At 36.1% G+C, this 22,500-nt stretch overlaps 2 protein-coding genes across 4 annotated transcripts in view; one reads left to right on the forward strand and one right to left on the reverse strand.

Moving 5' to 3' along the window:
• The window catches only part of golga7ba (golgin A7 family, member Ba), a 12,383-nt gene extending 4,692 nt beyond the window's left edge, over nt 1-7,691 (forward strand). For 2 of the 3 annotated variants that reach the window (XM_062032921.1, XM_062032919.1), the window contains exons 2-5: nt 2,430-2,555; nt 2,628-2,780; nt 5,888-5,989; nt 6,076-7,690. In XM_062032921.1, the coding sequence (XP_061888905.1) occupies nt 2,430-2,555; nt 2,628-2,780; nt 5,888-5,989; nt 6,076-6,159 (465 nt within the window). In that variant the 3' untranslated portion in view covers nt 6,160-7,690. Of the gene's footprint in view, nt 1-2,429; nt 2,556-2,627; nt 2,781-5,887; nt 6,015-6,075 lie in introns of all 3 variants that reach the window. The other variant, XM_062032920.1, reaches the window with a different exon arrangement.
• crtac1a (cartilage acidic protein 1a) overlaps nt 7,674-22,500 on the reverse strand; it is a 19,140-nt gene continuing 4,313 nt past the window's right edge. Inside the window, exons 4-14 of the mRNA XM_062032914.1 lie at nt 20,555-20,691; nt 18,635-18,791; nt 15,888-16,022; nt 15,592-15,728; nt 15,360-15,496; nt 11,867-11,949; nt 11,629-11,729; nt 11,392-11,560; nt 8,575-8,720; nt 8,467-8,506; nt 7,674-8,406 (exon numbers count right to left, since the gene is read on the reverse strand). Of these exons, the coding sequence (XP_061888898.1) occupies nt 8,399-8,406; nt 8,467-8,506; nt 8,575-8,720; nt 11,392-11,560; nt 11,629-11,729; nt 11,867-11,949; nt 15,360-15,496; nt 15,592-15,728; nt 15,888-16,022; nt 18,635-18,791; nt 20,555-20,691 (1,250 nt within the window). The 3' untranslated portion in view covers nt 7,674-8,398. The remainder of the gene's footprint in view (nt 8,407-8,466; nt 8,507-8,574; nt 8,721-11,391; nt 11,561-11,628; nt 11,730-11,866; nt 11,950-15,359; nt 15,497-15,591; nt 15,729-15,887; nt 16,023-18,634; nt 18,792-20,554; nt 20,692-22,500) is intronic.

Consider the following 22,500-nt stretch of genomic DNA (forward strand, 5'->3'; position numbering starts at 1 on the left):
TTTCATGCATACATGTTCGTCGTTTGGATATTATTTTAAAATTTTTTGACCGACCAGATGTTTTGAACAGATTTTACAGGGTTTACTGTGACATTTGCTACGCAAACTATTAACGGGGATGTTTATAATTCACAATTCTGCTTGCAAACTAAAACATGATAAATAGTCCAGACACAGCTCTTAACTCAAAACACTCTTAGGTTTAGGCACTCTTAGGTTGAGGTAAGACTGTACTGGTATGGTTACGTCCAGAAGTACATATACAGTATATGAATTTTGCATTAATACGCCACCACAGTGTGGACTGTCACAATGTGGTTTTTATGATCTGGTTCCTTCAATCTAATCCAATCCACTTTATTTCTGTAGGACACTTTACAGACAGAGTCAATTTCCAAAGTGCTGCACCACAATTTAAATAAATAAATAAATAGTAGGCTAAAAACTCAATTTAACTCTGGCAGTTCTAAATAAAACCAAAAAAAAAAATAGTAAGTCAAATAAGAGCAATGAATGATGCCTTATTAAAGTAATAAAAACACTAAAATAAGTACAAAGAGACAGAGGACCAAATGACTCATGCCGAGTTAAAAGTCAAAGAATAAAAGTGGGTTTTAAGACTTTGGGGAGTGTTTCATAGTTTGGTTTAAGCACAGAAAAGGCCCAGCCCAATTCAGAAAAGGGAATCTTTGGGCACCTCACGATTTGATTACGATTACGATTCAGGAGCTACAATTCCATTAAAAATTATTATTGATGCATCTTTAATTCATGTATATTGATGCAATTTTACATTTCTTTATGTTTTACTAAATAACCGTTTAACACTTAAAACTTTAAAAATAAGTAATTTGTAATAAGAAACAGTTAAATTAATTCCCACATTTATTCAATTCGTGAAAATGTGCCCGCGACCCCGAACGGGACAAGCGGTAGAAAATGGATGGATGGATGGTGTGCAAAACTGCACAGTAAGTGCCAGATAGTAAAGGAGCTGGTCAGATCTCTCGGTGAGGTCAGCCAAATTAGAAAACTGTCTGCATTACTTTATTCAAAATAGATAAATCGATTATCGATTATTGACGTTTACTAATTGATTTTATGATCGTCCATGTCCGAATTGCTATGCATCTAAAAATCTATTATTTCCCCCACCTCTACCCAGATCTCTCTTTCTGCTCACGTCTATTCCTGCTGTATCTGTTGTCTAATCAGTTTATTATATTTAGTTCCCGGTTTTCTGTTCCACAAATTTTGCATATCATTGTCAATAGGTTTTAGAACAGGGACAATGGAAATATGTATTTCGAACAAAGGTTCTTGTTTTATGGCACAAACTTGACAGTGGAGCAAAACATTGTACATTTCTTTACAAATTTATCTCATGATAATGAAAAGATTTGACTTTAATAGTAAGGTGATGTTTTCGTTTATTTTTTTATTGTATCGTATGAATTAGAAATATGGCCTTATTAGTCTTCTACTTGTATTTGTGTGAATAGGAGGCAGATATTACAGGTTTATACTTCTGTCTGCTCCTTTTCATTCATGATGTATTTTAATTAGGGGTGTCAAATTATTATTATTTTTTAAATCAGATTCAAACACATTTTGGAATTCGGATTAATCATGATTAATCACAGGTAATCACCCGCATGCATAATTCAAATTAGTTAAGAAAAGAACCCAATATATGTACACAAATGCAATTTTATTGTCAGAATGTCATCCAGGAATGGTTTTAAGCGTTTTACCTGAATGCATGTAATTTATTTGCACAAAACTTGTTAAGAGTTTTATGTTAAGTTCTTTCAGGCTGTAGTTTGGAATGAAGTTTGTCAACGACCACCCCAGTCTGAGTCTCCTCACTTATTTTTGTACTAACGTAAGCATTGATCTGATCACTGATCGTATAACGGTTAAGGTAAAAGAGCTTGTACGGTCAAAATAAATTGCATGCATAATCTAAGTGTGTACTGTACGTGAATCATTGTGATTAATCATATGAGTTAACTCGTTATCATTGACAACCCTAATTTTAATGTTAATTTTTTTTCTAATGTTGAGTGAATTAGATAAAAATAAAAATGAAAAAAATTGAAATGTTGACAGGGTGAGATGACGATGTAAACCACCCCAGAAGAGCCGTATTTTAGAAAAGGAAAGGCCAGCTCATGATCCAAAGCGTACCACATCATGTGTCAAACATGGTAGAGGAATGCAATTATGTAACAAATAAAATTTTGTACAGTATAAAATGGTGCATGAAAAGGTTAAATAGCGTATAAATGCAAAGTAAAAACCACCTATGTAATTCTGGACTAAACTGTATCTGAATGTACACAATAATGTGCACAATAATTAATTATTTTTATAAAGGGTTCCATGCTAATAGTCTTGTTATTGTCTGACATGGTGTATTTCTTTAGTTCCACAACCTGCAGGAGTTGAGACACAATGCATCTCTCGCCAACAAAGTCTTCATCCAGAGAGACTACAGCGAGGGGACCACCTGCAAGTTCCAGACAAAGTTCCCCTCTGAGCTAGAGAGCAGGGTGAGCGTGAGACAATATGTTGTGCCTTTCTGCAACCTGCAGTTCATAAACGTGCTTTGCTCATGTGTGCAGATTGAGCGGACTCTGTTCGAGGACACTGTGAAGACCCTCAATAACTACTATACAGAGGCAGAAAAGATCGGGGGCCAGTCTTACCTAGAAGGATGCCTGGCTTGTTCTACAGCGTATCTCATCTTCTTCTGCATGGAGACGCGCTATGAGAAGGTGAACTCCCACCTACTTAACTTTCAGGTTCCACTCATAAATGTCAAAATGACATTTGTTTCCCAATGTTTAACTTTCTTCAAACATGGTGAACTTTACAGATCTGCTAAATTTAACATGACAAATGGTCATATAACTCACAGTAAAGATATTTTTTCTACATTGTATGGTGTGTGGCATATATACTGTATATATATATATATATGTATATACATGTGTGTATGTATATATATATGAATATATATGTATGTATGTATAAACATATATGTATATGTGTGTGTGTGTGTATATATATATATATATACATATATATATATATATATATATATATATATATATATATATATATATATATATATATATATATATATATATATATACACACACACACATATATATATATATATATATATATATATATATATATATATATATATATATATATATATATATATATATATATATATATATATATATATATATGTGTGTGTGTGTGTATATATATATATATATATATATATATATTTTATTTTTAAATTTTTTTGCTGGGTTGCAATCACATGACCGATTGCTTGTCGCTGTCAGATTTGCAGTTAGATGTGTGATCAACATGCGTTCTAATGATATGATGATAGTATTAATAGCTCTATTGCTAACTTTTTATCATTTACATCAGGGGTCACCAACGCGGTGCCCGCGGGCACCAGGTAGCCCGTTAGGACCAGATGAGTAGCCCGCTGGCCTGTTCTAAAAATAGCTCAAATAGCTGCACTTACCAGTGGACTGCCTCTATTTTTTAAATTTTATTTATTTACCAGCAAGCTGGTCTCGCTGTGCTCGACATTTTTAATTCTAAGAGAGACAAAACTCAAATAGAATTTGAAAATCCCAGAAAATATTTTAAAGACTTGGTCTTCACTTGTTTAAATAAATTCATTATTTTTTTTACTTTGCTTCTTATAACTTTCAGAAAGACAATTTTAGAGAAAAAATACAACCTTAAAAATTATTTTAGGATTTTTAAACACATATACCTTTTTACCTTTTAAATTTCTTCCTCTTATTTCCTGACAATATAAATCAATGTTCAAGTAATTTTCTTTTTTTTATTGTAAAGAATAATAAATACATTTTAATTTAATTATTCATTTTAGCTTCTGTTTTTTCGACGAAGAATATTTGTGAAATATTTCTTCAAACTTATCATGATTAAAATTCAAAAAAATTATTCCGGCAAATCTAGAAAAATCTTATTTCAAAGTCTTTTGAATTTCTTTTAAAAATTTTGTTCTGGAAAATCTGGAAGAAATAACGTTCTGCCTTTGTTAGAAATATAGCTTGGTCCAATTTGTTATATATTCTAACAAACTGCAGATTGGATTTTAACCTATTTAAAACATGTCATCCAAATTCTAAAATTAATCTTAATCAGGAAAAATTACTAATGATGTTCCATAAATTCTTTTTTAAATTTTTTCAAAAAGATTCGAATTAGCTAGTTTTTCTCTTCTTTTTTTCGGTTGAATTTTGAATTTTAAAGAGTCGAAATTGAAGATAAACTATGTTTCAAAATTTAATTGTAATTTTTTTCATGTTTTCTCCTCTTTTAAACCGTTCAATTAAGTGTAAATATCATTAATTATTAATAATAACTTAGAGTTAAAGGTAAATTGAGCAAATTGGCTATTTCTGGCAATTTATTTAAGTGTGTATCAAACTGGTAGCCCTTCGCATTAATCACTACCCAAGAAGTAGCTCTTGGTTTCAAAAAGGTTGGTGACCCCTGATTTACATCATCTATGTCAGGGGTATCCTAAGTTTTTCCAATGAGGGCTGCAAATTGAAAAAATGAAAGTATGCGGGGGCCATTTTGATATTTTTCATTATCAAAACCAATACAATGTATAGATTTTTTTGGGATCTCCTCAAGTTTGGTCCCGGGACCCAAAAGGGTCTCAGTCATAAAATGTTTTCAAAATTAGTCATATACTGTTATTAATTATTATTTTATTTTATTTAACGCTTACAGTAAATCTCTAAATCAACTTGAGCTCTATCTGTGGATCTTTTTTTTTTTACACATTTTTGTCAAAGACAGCTCTGTTTTTTATTTAAAAAACCCCCACAAACTATGCATTCTTTTCTCCCCCCCAAAAAATTATAATTGGAGCTGTAAATTGGCCAATAATTCATAACACCATTAATTTTCATTCATAATTATTTTTTGAGCAATTACAGTTTAAAAAAGGTTCTTGGGGATCCAAAAGGGCCCCACTCATATGTGCTTAAAATAAGACATACAATATTTTTAAACCTTCAATTACAGAGGAAAGTCCCACTAAGATTAAGAATCCCCTTTTCAAGGGAGTCTTGCACATTCACTGGGATGATGATTAGGATGGCGGAAGCTGGGCTCGAACCTGGAACCCTCAAATTGGTTTTCAGGTTCATTCATTACTTTTCAAATCATTCTTTCCATCGATTATGAACATTTTTTTATTAATTTGCTTTTTATGCCATTTTTCTTTTCAAAGAAAACTCAGTGTTTTATATGGCAAACGCAAAATATGTTACGTTTACCTCAAAAAATATTTGAAAGTATTTAAATTATTGGAGCCTTGAATACGTCAATAATTCATAACAACATTGATTTTGATTCACTATCTTTTTTTGAGCAATGACAGCTTTAAAGAAAAAAACACCTGCATGGAAGCTTTTTTTAATTTGAGTCAACTTTGCAACTTTTCAGAGTTACATTTCTCCCATTTTCTTTTTTATTCCACTTTTTTAATGTTTTATTTTTTAGAATGTGCCAGGGGCCACAAATGGCTCCAGGGCGCACTTTGGACACCCCTGGTCTATATCATACAACCTAGCATCACTGTATCATATAACTGTATACATGCAAACTGACAGGTGGCTCCAAAGACTTCACTCCATGTGAGTCAAGAGCTTTTCTTCCTGTCACTCACACTGGCAAGTAACAATTCTGGCAATTATAACTTACAAAATAGACTGAGAAGCAAAAATACAGCACTTAGTTTTGTTAATGGCCTCATTGGAGCTGTATGTTCGACTTTTGTATTTTTACTATCTGTGTGTGTCAGGTGTTAAAGAAAATTGCCAAGTACATTCAGGAGCAGAATGAGAAGATCTACGCTCCCAGGGGTCTGCTCATCACCGATCCCATAGAGAGGGGAATGCGTGTTGTATCCTTCCTCAGCATGAATATGAGTTCATGTTACTACAATCTTACTCCTGCATCAAGTTCTTAGTCCCTAACGACTTTTACCAGATAGAGATTTCCATTTATGAAGACCGGGGTTCTAGCGGCTGCAGCTCCGGGAGCAGCTCTGTGTCCAGCAGCACCGCTCGATGACTCGTCCCCTTAATCACGCATCACCAAACAACTGTGGACGTTCGAACCGCCCCGACCCTCAGTTCACCCTTCGCTCTTACCCAAGAAAGACATGTTACTCCTCACTGAGCTTTGTGAACACAGACAACATGCACTTATATCCTTTGTTGCAATACGCCCGACGAACAAAAACAATTGTTCTTGTGAGAAAGTGAGAAGAAAAGGTACTGTACAACTCTTAACCTAATTGAAACAGGACTATAGTATACTTTTGGCTTTTAACCTCCTGAGGCCTCGAAAAGTTGTCCTTTGCAGTGTACAACGGCATCTAGTGCTGAGTACCGTAGTTCTTTCATACATCATGTTTTGTAGAACATTGAGGACTGTTTGGAATGCATTGCTGGGTCTTAAGAGGTGACAATGTTTTGTATGTGACATTGTAGATGGAGTACCCAAAATAAAACACGGGCCTCAAATAGACCTTAGCCCATATCTCCTGTACGGTAGTACCTCAACTTAAAGAGTTTAATTGGATCTTTAATGGAGCTTTTAACTTAAAACACTTGTATCTTAAATCAACGTCTGCCATTTACATGAATTCAATTTAATTGGTGCTTACCCATTTTAAAAAGAAAAAAGCCTTCTAGATAGAAAATAAATAAGATTTTATAAAAACAATACAAAAGACTGTATTAGTACAGTAGTTTTATGAATAATAATGTACAGCAATTATCCTGGAGAGTGGACGACTACGATATCCTTTGAGCTGCTTCTCTGTCCAAACACACAGCTTTTACATATTTTCATGCATAAATGTCTGCCATTTAGATATTATTTTAACATTCTTGGCTGGTGTTAGACTCATTCTGCATCAGTATAATGCAGACTAGCAGTGATACGCTCCAGCTGCTTTTGATGTTTTCTTTCATGAATTCAACCAATATCATCCACTTCTTCCCAGCAATGTACTTCACATACACTTTCTTCTTTCCCATGCTCGGAAAAACAAAGTCAATGTCGATCTCTAGCTATAAGATAATGTTAGCGAGTTATGTATTTTATGGGTGGATCTTCCGGGGTTCGCAGTGACATTTTGTACACCAACTAATGGCGGCGATGCACGTAACTCAAATTGTTCCTTGTAACTTAAAGCATAACGATTAGCCGAGACAGCTCATATCTCATAACACTTTTAAGTTGAGGTACCACTGTATATAAAAACACTACATACTAATATATGTAACGCCAAGTCTTCCATTTTCCTCACTCAGACATTACACAAACCTTCGTTTCTGAGTGAGATGATCTCTTCCAAAATTTGAAATTATGCAAGAACGTAGCAAGTATAAGTCAAATAGTCTTCCTGAATCCAATGCAGACCCTTGATTGATATCCGACTCAACCTCCAAAGACAAATAATTGCCAAAAGCAGACTCTTTATTGTGAATGTCTTATGTTCTTGATGTTTTTGTGCAGCTGATTGTTTGATACACATGGCAAAGACCTATTATCAATAAATAAAATGTCAACACAGCTGCATTCAAGAGTCTTTATTTACATAATGTTATCGTTTGCTATTAGTCAACAGCGGCTAGTAAAAATGAACAGGAAATAGCGGAGAAAAAAAGATGGACATAATACTAAAACACTGTAAGGAGCATCTTGTCATCAATTTTGTGCTGAAAGAAAAAAAATCAAATGTTGTGCATGCACATCTTGTATTAGCTTTGCCTTGCATCAAGGACTGCGGTATCATGCATTCAGTTCACTTCTTTCCAATATGATTGTATGCAGACTGCAAGATGCACAAAGTAGGGCTTCATTCAGGAGACACATGATCAAAACATGCAACAATGCTGTAAAAATGTCTAATTGCAATACTGCTGCTTAACTAGTCACTTCTCTGCCAATTTAGATAAAATACTAATGAAAGCATCTGAAAATTGGAGGCCTCAAACCTGGAGCTGGAGTTGGCCAACAATGAAGCTGGTGCTACAGATTGGATGGTGGCGGGAAAATACAAAAGGTACACATACACGAGTTGTCAATCAATCACTTATAGAGAATATGGCTTGTTACTTAGTCAGTCGCAATCAGAAAACTGTTAACATTTAATTTCAGGAGTTCGCACAATGAAAATAAAACTTGTAACATTAGGTGACCTGTGAAATTGTCAAGTACAAAATAATACTCATAGAGTAAAAGAAAAAAAAAAAGGCTTGGCTTTAAGCAAAGTTCGGAGAATGTTTAAATGAAGTCTTCAGATTCCTGTAAAAAACAAAAGAAAATTAAAAGAAAATCTTTAAATACTAACTGATATTGTCTTACCTGTGCAGCGGCCATTCTTCACAGCAAAGCCTTGACCACACTGCAAAACAAAAAACATAGTTTTCTTAACAAAATATGCAATGTTTTGGCATTTTACAGCAAGTATACCTGGGTGTCATTGTGAAGTGTGGACATTTCTCCCTCGCTGGGGTACGTTACTTCCACCACAGAGTTCATTTCTTCAGGCTGGAGGACACGAGTGGTTGTGGTACCGTCAGGCCAGGAGACCTCCAGCACCGTCGCGTCATCGCCTCCTATAAATCACCGCCACAGCGCCACGAACAAGAACATGAAGCGATTATCACAGACGGACAATCACAATCCAAGTTTAAGCACGCCAGAATGTATGGGTGCGATATATACGATTCAAATTTGGCCTGATACAGAGCTTTTAATACTAAGTGGACGACCGCATCCTCAAGGCATTGTTAGCGTCCTTGCTAGTGGCAAACTAATCCTTGCTCCCAAGTAAGTTTCATACATTGAACAAAGAGAGCACATTCTACCAAGTCAAATTCCTTGTTTGCTAAACATACTTGGCCAATAAATCTGAATCTGAATTATCATTATCCCCGGAGGACAAAAATAAGCAAACATGCTACGCATGTGTAGTGTATGGCGTAGGATCGGGGGTGTCCAAACTTGTCCCACTGAGGGCCACACACCAAAATGCAGGGGCCATTTTGATATTTTTCATTTTAAAAACCAATGCAACATGGATTTTTTTCAAGGAAAAAAAATCAGCCTGCATGTCAGCTTTGTATTATTAGTAGGGATGCCGATAATGGCTTTTTTGCGGATATCCGATATTCCGATATTGTCCAACTCTTAATTACAGATACCGATATAAACCGATACCGATATAAACCGATACCAATATATACAGTCGTGGAATTAACACATTATTATGCCTAATTTGGACAACCAGGAATGGTGAAGATAAGGTCCTTTTTTAAAAAATGAATAAAATAAAACAAGATAAATAAATTAAAAACATTTTCTTGAATAAAAAAGAAAGTAAAACAATATAAAAACAGTTACATAGAAACTAGTAATTAATGAAAATGAGTAAAATTAACTGTTAAAGGTTAGTACTATTAGTGGACCAGCAGCACGCACAATCATGTGTGCTTACGGACTGTATCCCTTGCAGACTATTGATATATATTGATATATAATGTAGGAACCAGAAATATTAACAACAGAAAGAAACAACCCTTTTGTGTGAATGAGTGTAAATGGGGTAGGGAGGTTTTTTGGGTTGGTGCACTAATTGTAAGTGTATCTTGTGTTTTTTATGTTGATTAAAAAAAAACCCCATAAAAAATAAAAGAACGATACCGATAATAAAAAAACAGATACAGATAATTTCCGGTATTAGATTTTAAACCAATTAGAGATGTCCGATAATATCGGCCTGCCGATATTATCGGACATCTAATTATTAGCGTCAACGTTTCAACTTTTTCTCGTTACATTACACCTGTTTTAATTCACTTTTTATGTTTTTTTGTTTTGTAGTAATAGTATTTTTAAAATGAGATACTGTGCTTCAAAAAGCGGCTATTATTATGGTGTGTGTATAAGGACCACAAAATGGCACCTATTTAGAGATTTAGAGATTTGTTTCTTACCTATTGGTACCTGCTGATGTGTATTTGGGATCTGCATAGTCCCGAAAATTGGCACGCGTCTGCAAATGTAGTCTGCGCCGACACCGTAGTCAATAAGCTCCTTCTTTTTTTCTACCCTCTTGTTGTGGGGCATTTATCGTCCGCTGTTTCCATTTCTAATATAAAGTAGCATACAGTTCTAACTTGCATCTGTCAGTAGACTCGCTACGGAAGTGCTAAAAACTACCGGTACAACAAAGATGACGGGGAAAAGACGCTATCAAAGTAGAGGCACGTAAATAAAACCGACCACAAAACGGCGCATCCTGAAGAGACGGTCAGAAAGCAGCTTGAAGATGGTCTGTGAAACATAATCTATGCAAAATTTTGACCAAAGAAACATTCTTACATCTTACTTTTTGTAACTGCGGACCGGTCAACGCTTGACAATTTGTCCCATGGACCGGGGGGGTTGTCATAAAAAATACAATCATGTGTGCTTACGGACTGTATCCCTGCAGATTGTATTGATCTATATTGATATATAATGTAGGAACCAGAAATATTAATAACAGAAAGAAACAACCCTTTTGTGCGAATGAGTGTGAATGAGTGTAAATGGGGGAGGGAGGTTTTTTGGGTTGGTGCACTAATTGTAAGTGTATCTTGTGTTTTTTATGTTGATTTAATTAAACAAAATTAAAAAAAAATTATATCTATTTTTTATTTATTTTTTATTCTTGTGCGGCCCGGTACCAATCGATCCGCGGCCCGGTGGTTGGGGACCACTGATGTAGACCACAAGGAAGTTTTAAATGTAGAAAAAAAATCATGATATGCGCCTTATAGTGTGCCCTTTGGTCCAAAACATATGGTAAGTGGATTTGACTTACTTAAATGTTTTAAAAGTGATTTCTGATTGTTTGTGAGGGCACCAAAGGGACTTCTGTGTGTGTGACCGTGTTGGCAAAGCAGCACATACAGGACAGCAGCTTGTTGTTTTAGCTTGTTAATTAAGAGGAAGTTGATCCATCACCTCCTTGTTATGTTTGTTTGATACACGGTACTTGGTAGACTTACACTCTATATTCTGTTCAAAGTGTACAAACCTTCACTAAAATATGGACTTTTGTCGAGGCTGTAACCCATCATTCATATTTCCATTGTTTCTTATGTAGAAATTTGCTTCAGTATACAAACTTTTGTATTAATGAACAGCAATTAAGTTTGTAGATCAAGGTTCCACTGTATTGTGATATAGATTTTGGGCCGTATCCCTAGCAGAATGTATGAACATAATTGTGACACTTACCTAAACCGAAGTGTGCGACTGGCTCCATCTCACACAGGTACCCAGAGCCTCCATCAATGATGCGCGTGTGAGCGCCACTCAGCTTCGTGAAGACTCTTACTTTGGCACCCCGCGCGTAGGATCCGAACTGGGTGCGAGGGACGACTCGAAGCCACTTATTGGTCGAGCCCTAATGAACGTAGTGAGTGAGTCAGCCCCAGTCAGGCTCTCGTAAACAACACACGGCTACCTTCGCACCTGTGTGACCCTAAAGACGGAGACCGGCTGTGCCGCGCTCTCTCCGTGCGCTATCAGTAGGTCCAGCTGTCCGTCTCCGTCCACATCTGTCACAGTGCCGCCTGTTTAAAAAAAATAAAAAGGCACAGAGCTTTTAATGCGTTGACCTAGAAAACAAGCTCAATGTGGTGTCTCCTCTCATCAAACTGGAAGCGAAAGCACCACGATGAGGAAAATATGTTAATAATCCCCTTCTGACCTGTTCCTCTGCCTTGAGGCTCCACGGCGTCTCCTACATCCAGTTCCTGGATTAAAGGGTCAGCATTGGCTCTTCTTGAAACTCTGCAAATGTACAAAACATTCGAATGTTATCAATAATCGGCTGTAAACCAGCTGGGAGGGGCTCTAATTCACCCATGACCATGAACAGGATGAGCGTTAAAAAAATAATACATAAAGGTAATTCACCCAAATGGGGGACATTTGCGTTCCCAGGCAAGAAAACGTATAAATGCATGGTAAAAGTACCTGTAAAGTGCATATTTAATAAATACATTTCTGTGTGGAGTTTGCATGTTCTCCCCGTGACTGCGTGGGTTCCCTCCGGGTACTCCGGCTTCCTCCCACCTCCAAAGACATGCACCTGGGGATAGGTTAATTGGCAACACTAAATTGGCCCTAGTGTGTGAATGTGAGTGTGAATGTTTTCTGTCTATCTGTGTTGGCCCTGTGATGAGGTGGCGAATTGTCCAGGGTGTACCCCGCCTTCTGCCCGAATGCAGCTGGGATAGGCTCCAGCACCCCCTTGACCACTTTATCTTTATCTAGAAAATGGATGGATGGATGAAATATATTACTTTAAAAAATAAATTTATAATTTATATAATACAGACTTTCACTCAGAAAGTTTTTTTATTATAATGGTTGTCCACACATTATTTTGTTTCAGTTTTTTTTTAATTAAATTTTTTTTAAATTACTTTATTTTCCTATGATACTGTGCTGAGTCTTTGATTTATTTTGTACAATTTTACATTTTGTCTATTATTTGTGCACTTTAATTTTTTAAGTTGTTCTTTATTTATTATAGCAATTGATTGACCACAGCTGTGACTATTTAAGCCAGGGGTGTCAAACCTACGGCCGGCGGTTTTATCCGGCCCGCGTGATGAGTTTGCCAAGTATTAAAATGAGCTGCATTTTTTTAAATGAACGAAACTGCTGTTTTAAATGTGTCCACTGAATGTCACAATAGCAATTTTGTCAGAACAAGCAAGAGTTACAAAGTAAAGCGTGGCTGCGGCTCCTCTCCCTTGACCCAAATGAAACTTAAAACTTGACGTTTTATGTCTTCTACTTCAAACACATCATTATTTGGCACCCTTAATGTTCCTGTCAAAAACGAGAACACTTAACCCTTTTGAATAGTTTTTACCTCTGTTTCTTACAGTTTGTTGAGTTAGCACTGTATTGATACGTGGACATGACCAAGGAGGTATTTGATACCTAGAAGAGTTTACATGTTGTGTTTTTTGTTCAATCCCAGAAAGACTGTGATTTAAAGTTTAATCCTGGTTTTGTAGATACACTGAAACCAAGTCTAAGTTCATTGTGTTTTTTAAACTGTACCGATTTCCTCAGAATTTTCAACAAACTTGGAAGTGTTTTGTCCAGAGGATTATTTGTGATTTGTACGTTTTCAGAATGTGCTTGTACTATTTTTGGCCAATGTAAAACAAACAAAACAACCTAGAGTTGTCTTTACTTTTAAATTATCATGCCATGATTTTACCATTTCGGCCCACTTGGGAATAGATTTTCCTCCATGCGGCCCCTGAACTAAAATTACTTTGACACCCCTGATTTAAGTGCATCACTTCCTGCTAAAAAATTGCACACTGACGAAGACCTTGTTCGAACCGGTCTGTGTTTTGGTAGCGCCTGTGCAGTTTATATTCAAATTATTAGAAGGACACGAGTGTTGCTGGCCTTGCTTTTTCTTTTCTTCACTCAGTTATGTTACCCCAACACATTATAAACTCTGTGAATGTGAATAATCCACATGTCACATGGTCCGCAAGTCACAGGAAGTTACATCATTCTGATCCTCTGCAGGCCAAGTAAAGGCCGAAATTAAGTTTACTCACTTATTTTTCTGTATATTCAATGATATTTCAAAAATGACTGGACGGTTAAGATCTCTGCGCAGTCTCGTTATCTACATTTAAAAAAAAAAGTTATTTCTTAAATACAATATTGTATACATACAACTTGTATTGTTCCTCGCCACATCGTGCTTTAAATATTGCGGCTTCACCACATTGTGTACAAAAGCATACTCTCAACATTTTTGGCCTAAATTAAGCATTTTTAAGCATAACGATGTATAAATAGACCAACAATATCAATGCTACACTAATATTGGCCACTAGAGGAGACCAAACTAATCAGAGCATGCTGTTCAGTATCGTGGCCACTGATTGGCTCAGCTTTAGCCAGCTACATTGCATTAAAAGGGTGCAAAGGTGACTAAAGGTGTCTAGAGGGCTCGAATGATATTGAAAAATGTACTTAGAAGGTCGTAAACATGTTTTTTTATTATATAGCTATGAAAATTGTTGATTTATAATACATTTTTACTACATCGCTGAAATTCATTTATCGCGGTCATGTCCAGACCCCTTTAGCAGCAATAAATGAGAGACAACTGTAATGAGTTTGTGGCTGTATTTCTTGTATTTGCTATATTTTGTTAAAAGTTCCCAACTGTTACTTTCAGTACTGTTACTTAAATTCAGCATTTTCAAAAGTAATAATAAAGTTGCCTGAGACGGGCCAATACACATTTAGAGTAGTTTATTATAGATTTAGAGGTGAAAAAAGACAACAAGCAAATGGCCCAGATCAAGATATGACCACAGATATGAATATAACATTCCACATCCAAACCATTTTTTCTATGCAATTTTCTTTGGAACCCCCAATTTCAAAATACAAACTAGAACCATTTTATCCATGGCGATGAAAGACTTTATATGTGGGAATGTAACACACATAAAGTACCATTAGATTTATAAAAATATATTTACAAAAAATGTAATACCAGAACAATTAACTTGTATTCCATTATATTAAATGATGTCATTCTAATTTACTGTCATATACTTGGGAAAAATCACATGGTTGAAGTAACTCCATCAAGTTACCTATAGTTGTTGCCCTCCACCCTGTGGTAAAACTCTCTGTATTATAAAAGGTTTATTCATTATAAAAGCAATTCATTTTATAAATCCTATTTCATCATTTTGAACACATATATAAGTGTAAAAAGAAGTTAAGCACTGTTATAATTAAAACGTTAAAATTCTTATTGATAAACAAATTGCCCTAACTTCTAGTCAATGTTATTTGAATAATTGGGCGCATGGTTGCAAATATAGATACTAAGGGTAGTAACAGTATCAAATCGATACTGGCGTGATGAGATCAATATTTTTCAGATCTCTACTGTTTTTATTTACATAACTATTTTTTTGTTGCGTCGCATGTTGGGAGAGTCACTCTGACTTTTTGTATGACCTGATTTTGCAGATATAACTGTATATTAAATTAATTGTTGCACAATATCTCTTTTGCGATATGTGATACTACAATTGGCAAAAAGATGTACGGTAATAATATTATGTCTTAGCTCAGATTTGAGTTTTTTTTTTTACCTTTTTCTAAATGTTTTTTTTAAAAAGTAGACTCACCTGAAGAGCTTGTTGGGTGCATTTCCTCTGTAGGCAATATTGTTCAAAAACACCTCAAGTTGTCCGTCATTGTCAAAATCAGCTGCTATAACCGTGCGAATTGGGGAGGGAGATGCAAATCCTGCAGTCGCAATATTCTGTAAAAAAAAACCCCAACAAACCTACTTAGAGACTTACTGTATTTTATTTAGATTTTTATGTTGTCCTTCAACCGCATACACTCCTTGCTCACCCGGAATTTAGAGTCACTGCCCTGTAGGTAAAGTCTGTGTGGACCGTTCCAGTTGCCGTAGACTATGTCTGTCCTTCCATCGCCGTTAAAATCTGCCAGTGCTACTCCTCTACCATGTTGATGCTGGTCCTCCACACCTTGGCACATACACACAAATGTGTATCTTTAATGGATTCATTCAGTTTTATTGCAGTATGAATGGATCAAACAAACCGATACTGGTAGCTGAACAGAGAGACTTAAACCGCTGGAGGTGTTTATTATTCGAATGCAAGGCCTGTAGCTTTATGTCTCACCTGTCTGCTTGGCAACTTCAGCAAAAGTCCCGTCTCCATTGTTCTTGAACAGGAAGTTGGGTCCTCTCTCGTTGTCACAAAAAACATCAGACCTTGTATCACTGAGGATGGGTCCAACCACAACACCGCGTCCACCTGCACCCAAATATAACTGTATCTCAAATGTTTTGCACAATTTTGTTTGACATATTAAAAAAAAAAATAGACTAGCAATGCAAAACAAAAATGGCCACTGCTGAGGACACTGGTTTTCACGAGGATATTTCAATAATTTCCCTGACTTCCAGCCTTTCCGATCATGTCTACTGTGCTGTCATTAATTAATTGCGTCCATATTAGGCACACAAATATAGTCGTTGGTGAGCCACTGTGCTGTGGGATTGGATTTTTGGATTATTTCGAGTCATGTAGTTGTACCTATTTCAAAGATGTGTTTTGTCATCAACCCTTGTGCAACTCTAGGGCCCAAAATGGGCATGACATGTGTTCCTTATGTGATATGATTGCTCAGTTTAAAACAGGGGTGTCAAAATCATTTTAGCTCAGGGGCTGCATGGAGGAAAATCTGCACACGCGGGCCAGACTTTTAAAATCATGGCATTAAAACTAAAAAATAAAGACAACTTCAGATTGTTTTTGTTGTCTTACTTGGGCCAACAATAGAACAAACACATTCTGAATATATTACAATAAAAATATAGAAAAAAATACAGGCAGCGGTAAAGTTTAGATCCATGAAGGAAAAAAGAAAGTGAATGAATGTTTATAACTGAATAAATTATATGCATAAAAATTTGTTTTCTTTTGTACTATTTTGTTTATTGAATTAAGTAACGTTTATGACAACCTTTTTCCAAAACACAATATATAATGTGAGATATAACAGGATAATGCATACATTTATCATTTGTTTTCAAAACAGTTACAAAAAAGTGGGACCCCAAAAATGTACCGTGGGACCCCATTTTTATGACTTGATGGGGTCCCTGGGAACCATTTTGAAAATTCCTAGCGCCAACACTGATGGAGTATTGGTGCGTGCAAAACAGCAACAGGCGGCTGTGGCCTGCAGGCCGGTTCAAATATAAATCCCGGGGGGCAATAGATAATTCATTGCCTTGACTTTGACACCCCTGGTTTAAAATGTTAGTGGTCTGAAATTTTGCCAGGGAGTTTTTTTAGTAAAATAAAATTGCACTGTGTTTTATACTGCAACGTTGGAGGATATACACTACCGTTCAAAAGTTTGGGGTCACCCAAACAATTTTGTGGAATAGCCTTCATTTCTAAGAACAAGAATAGACTGTCGAGTTTCAGATGAAAGTTCTCTTTTTCTGGCCATTTTGAGCATTTAATTGACCCCACAAATGTGATGCTCCAGAAACTCAATCTGCTCAAAGGGAGGTCAGTTTTGTAGCTTCTGTAACGAGCTAAACTGTTTTCAGATGTGTGAACATGATTGCACAAGGGTTTTCTAATCATCAATTAGCCTTCTGAGCCAATGAGCAAACACATTGTACCATTAGAACACTGGAGTGATAGTTGCTGGAAATGGGCCTCTATACACCTATGTAGATATTGCACCAAAAACCAGACATTTGCAGCTAGAATAGTCATTTACCACATTAGCAATGTATAGAGTGTATTTCTTTAAAGTTAAGACTAGTTTAAAGTTATCTTCATTGAAAAGTACAGTGCTTTTCCTTCAAAAATAAGGACATTTCAATGTGACCCCAAACTTTTGAACGGTAGTGTATCCATAGAGTATACACATTTTCTCTTCGGAACACTTTTGGCCCCATTGACTCCCATTATAACTGTTATTTTTCAACAGACTGGAACCCTACTATATTACCATGCTTTTTCCACAAAAAACGAATTAAACTCATTCTTGACGATGAAAAAAACCTCAGAAAATATTGTTTTGGTGCATTTGTACTCCTTAATCACCAGATGGTGCCAGAAAATGTATATAATAATATTTATATTATTTATATATTATATATATAATATATTATATATATTATATTATTTATTATTATTATTGGATATTGTGAGCGAACTGTGGTACTGAATTTCCCCCAGGGATCAATAAAGTACTTTCTATTCTATTCCATTCTAAAACCATGATGCATATTTCTCAGGGTTTTAATGAGCTATTAAACTGCTGAAATGCAATACAAATTATTTTGGGCAGTTATATACAATATGACAGATTTATAAACACAGGCTATGGTGTCTATGGAAGAGGAGCTAGAAGAGCAGGGAAGTCCGGAAATGGCGATTATTTTGTATTTATTTTTTGCTCATAATGTTGACTATATCAGTTTTGAAGTAATCGTGGACCAGGTAGACAAAAACATGAAATTAAGTGATCAAATTAAAAGTTTTACATGCCTTTAACCAAACTGGATATGCTGGAAAATGGGCTCTGGTTCTGTAGATGACCTTACACCAGTCTGGTGATGCAAAAGAGGCCTTCCAAATACAGTTAGATATCTACTGACTACTAAAAAACTAACTGATATTATTGCAAATAACTGCCAGATTCATTTTCAAGAGCAAAAAAATACATAAATAAACCTTTTGATCATCTGGACGGTATTGGTCCATTAAGTGCGATCGCATCAGTCATTCCATGACTGGGCTACATTGTATGTTTACCTCTTCCAATCATACTAAAATAAGGCAAGTGTACCAAACACAGTACGCTCGACTTTGACATATCACGACCTTTGGTGTCTAACCTGTGAGCTTGTTGACTCCAGCTGTGGCAGCAACATCAGACAGGGCAATGACGCCGTTTGCCACATCACTAGCAGCCTCATCCATCTCTAAAAGAGCGTGGGGGCCGATGTTGCCGCTGGCGTAGTTTGCCACGTAGACCGAGTAGCGGCCGGTTCCCTGAAGAAACATGGAAGGTAGAAAAGTTTTGAAAGGAACCGCTTTAAAGCACAGATGTCAAACTCATTTCATACGTCTGGCGAAAGCCTGGAAATAATATGCATCAATAAAATACTTAATCTTTTCTTTAATAAATGTTTTCCTTCTTTCTGTTTTGACAGAAAAACAATACATGCACTGCGTGCCATTGCATATATTTTACATTTTAATACTATATGATGATATAAGAAATATATCTTAATAAATAATTTGATTAAATGTGTATGAATTTAGGTTAGAAAGTACTTATGTATGAATCTGTAATATTAATGTTGTTAATGTTAATAATGTAATGTTAGTTACATTTCTATGAATTTAAATTGGAAAGTAGTAATAATAATGAACTATTAGTTTCATGTTTCCTAATAATGCAACAAATTAACTATCATACATTAGATTTTTTTTGTTAAAATAAAAATGAATATTTAAGCAAGTTATCCATGAAATTGTACACTGAAAATTCTGGCGACTGAGCAGACATTTTTATTTATTTTTTACCGTAAATTATCTTGTCATTTTTACACTGTAAAAATGACAAGATAATTTACGGTAAAAAAAAAATTTACGGTAAAAGAATTTACGATAAAAATATGTCTGCTCAGTCGCCAGAATTTACCGTAAACCAACGGTGGTACCGTTTTTTTTACTTACAGTAATACCGTATTTTCCGTACCATAGAGCGCACCGGATTATAAGGCGCGTCTATTTTGATCTTTTTTCATATATAAGGCGCACCGGATTATAGGGCGCGTTAAAGGAGTCATATAATTATTTTTTTCTAAATTGAAAACACTTCCTTGTGGTCTACATAACATGTAATTGGTCAAAATGTTGCATAGATGATGTTTTACAGATCATCTTCAAGCCGCTTTTTGACAGTCGCTTCTGGATGCGCCGTTTTGTGGGCGGTCTTATTTACGTGGCTCACCTTCGGCAGCGTCTTCTACCCGTCATCTTTAGTGTAGCGTGCAAGGACGGGAGTGGAAGAAGTGTCATAAGATGGAGCTAACTGTTTTAATGACATTCAGACTTAACTTAAATCAATAACGCAGCAGCATCTCCTCATTCGGAAATTACAACACCGAATATGTGTCCCGTGAAAAACCGTCCGACCGGAACTAACCAATAACTAAAGTTCCTTGGGTGAATAATGTAAACTCACTACACCGGTATGTTTTAGCGCGTTCATGGCGAGTTTACTGACAGATATAAGTAAGAACTTTACACTACTTTATATTAGAAATGGCAACAGCGGAGGATGAATGTTCCATAACAAGAAGATAGAGAAAAGAAGAAGCTTATTCGGCACGGACTACAAAGGCGGACGCGTGCAATTTTTTAGGATTCATGCAGATCCCAAATACAGATCAGCAGGTACCAGAAGGTAAGAAAAGTTGCTTTCGCATAATATTGCGAAACAAAACGCAGATAATATGTCTTACCTTATACACACACCATAATAATATTTGTATGTTGAAGCACATCAAGCGGTGCGGCTTCATAGCTTACCAAAGTCAAGTCGTACTAAAACATTTTGATAGATTTTTGAGCGCCGTGTGTAATGTTCTATATTTTCAATGGAACATATAAAATGTTGGTGTTGTTTACTTGTGTCATATTGCCGTCATAGTGCAGCCTAACTGCGATGTGGCCCTCAATGAAAATTAGTTTGACTGTCTTGCTTTAAAGGAAACAGAAAAAGAGCTACGTTGAGGGTCGCTGACCTTTCTGTCAACACACGCCACAGAACGCCCCGCCATGCGGTTAGCGACGCCACGGCGCACATTGAGCTCGTCACTGAGCAGATCCTCAAAGCGACCGTTACGGAACTTGAAGAGCTTGTCGAAGTAAGTCGCCCGTCCTGCGTAAAAACAAGGGAGGAAAACAGTCAGTTATTATAATAAAACAAAGAAATGCAAAAAAACAAATTGTAGCTTTTTGCGATGCAAACAATAAACCCTGAAAGAGAAATTGGATGATGATTGTGTAAGTCAGTCATTATCAAGATACTTTACGTATGTTAACTGATAATAAAGCTAATAAGTATAGTCCCCCAGCGGACAAGCTAGCAGCTAATTATGTGTCTGTATACGGTGTGGAGCCACCCCCCAGTTAATAACAATCACCTCCATTAAGCAAATAAGTTGCATTTTTAAATATTTTAACTATTTTTTATCAGTCGGTGGAACAGGGGTTAGTGCATGTGCCTCACAATACAAAGGTCCTGAGTAGTCCTGAGTTCAATCCCGGGCTCGGGATCTTTCTGTGTGGAGTTTGCATGTTCTCCCCGTGACTGCGTGGGTTCCCTCCGGGTACTCCGGCTTCCTCCCACCTCCAAAGACATGCACCTGGGGATAGGTTGATTGGCAACACTAAATTGGCCCTAGTGTGTGAATGTGAGTGTGAATGTTGTCTGTCTGTGTTGGCCCTGCGATGAGGTGGCGACTTGTCCAGGGTGTACCCCGCCTTCCGCCCGAATGCAGCTGAGATAGGCTACAGCACCCCCCGCGACCCCAAAAAGGGACAAGCGGTAGAAAATGGATGGATGGATGGCATTATCAAGTATTAGCAAAGCTAGCCGCTAAGCCAGGGGTCGTCAACGTTTTCCAGGCCAAGGACCCCCAAACTGATACATCCCTCCCTATATATCCTGTATAAAATTGTGTTTTAAATTAAACTGATCCTATAGTTACTTTGTTATTGTGCAATACTGAGATAGTCAAAGAATACAGTATAGCACCGCTAACAGTTAGCTGGCACCTAGACTGCTATGGTCGTCTATGTTAAATTATTTTTATAATTTAAAACAATTATTTATTCATGTTTTTATTTTATATATATCATTTTATTTTATACAAGGTATATTGAGTATATTGGCCATAAAACAATGTTAAAGTGCATTTAAAGACATTTCAATTTGTGGAAAAAAATGCAGGTGGACTATAAAAATATTAATCAATCAATCAAAGTTTATTTATTATAGCCCCTTAATCACAAGTGTCTCAAGGGGCTGCACAAGCTACAACGACATCTTCGGCTCAGATCCCACAAAATAATGAAAAGACCCCATGTTGAAGACCTCTGCGCAAAGCCAGCTTGAAACGACACACACAATAAGTGCCTAGTAAAGTTTAAGAAGTGTAGATGGAACCACATTAGAGCAGAAATTATGCAGATATTAACAAGAAATGTAGATTAATAAGCATCCAGAGAGAGGAGGATATAACAACTGGTAGTGTGTCAGCATTGTGACAGTCAGTACACGACAGGAAAGGGAGGGCTGATTGATGGTGTCGACACCAAAGGTAGTATCACCATATGGTTGATACGAGAGAGATTAGATCAATATTTATATTTTAATCATTTAATCCATCATTTGTATGTTGTTTTTGTTAATGTTTACAAAGTTGGGGAATAAGTCCTTGGACACTGGGGGACTTTAAGGGCAGAAAGGATTTAAAAGAGTAACAAATGGTAGTTTTTGCTTTTAGTTATCGTGTACTATTAACTTTGATTTGCTCAAACAATTGTATGTAGTAAAAGAGAATAAGGAACTACCGGTAGTTTAAATAACAGTCAACTAGAGTTGTCCCGATACCAATATTTTGGTACTGGTACCAAAATGTATTTCGATACTTTTCGATACCTTTTGATACATTTGTAAATAAAG

This window comes from Entelurus aequoreus, linkage group LG22 (genome assembly GCF_033978785.1).
Source record: "Entelurus aequoreus isolate RoL-2023_Sb linkage group LG22, RoL_Eaeq_v1.1, whole genome shotgun sequence".
Lineage (NCBI taxonomy): Eukaryota > Metazoa > Chordata > Actinopteri > Syngnathiformes > Syngnathidae > Entelurus > Entelurus aequoreus.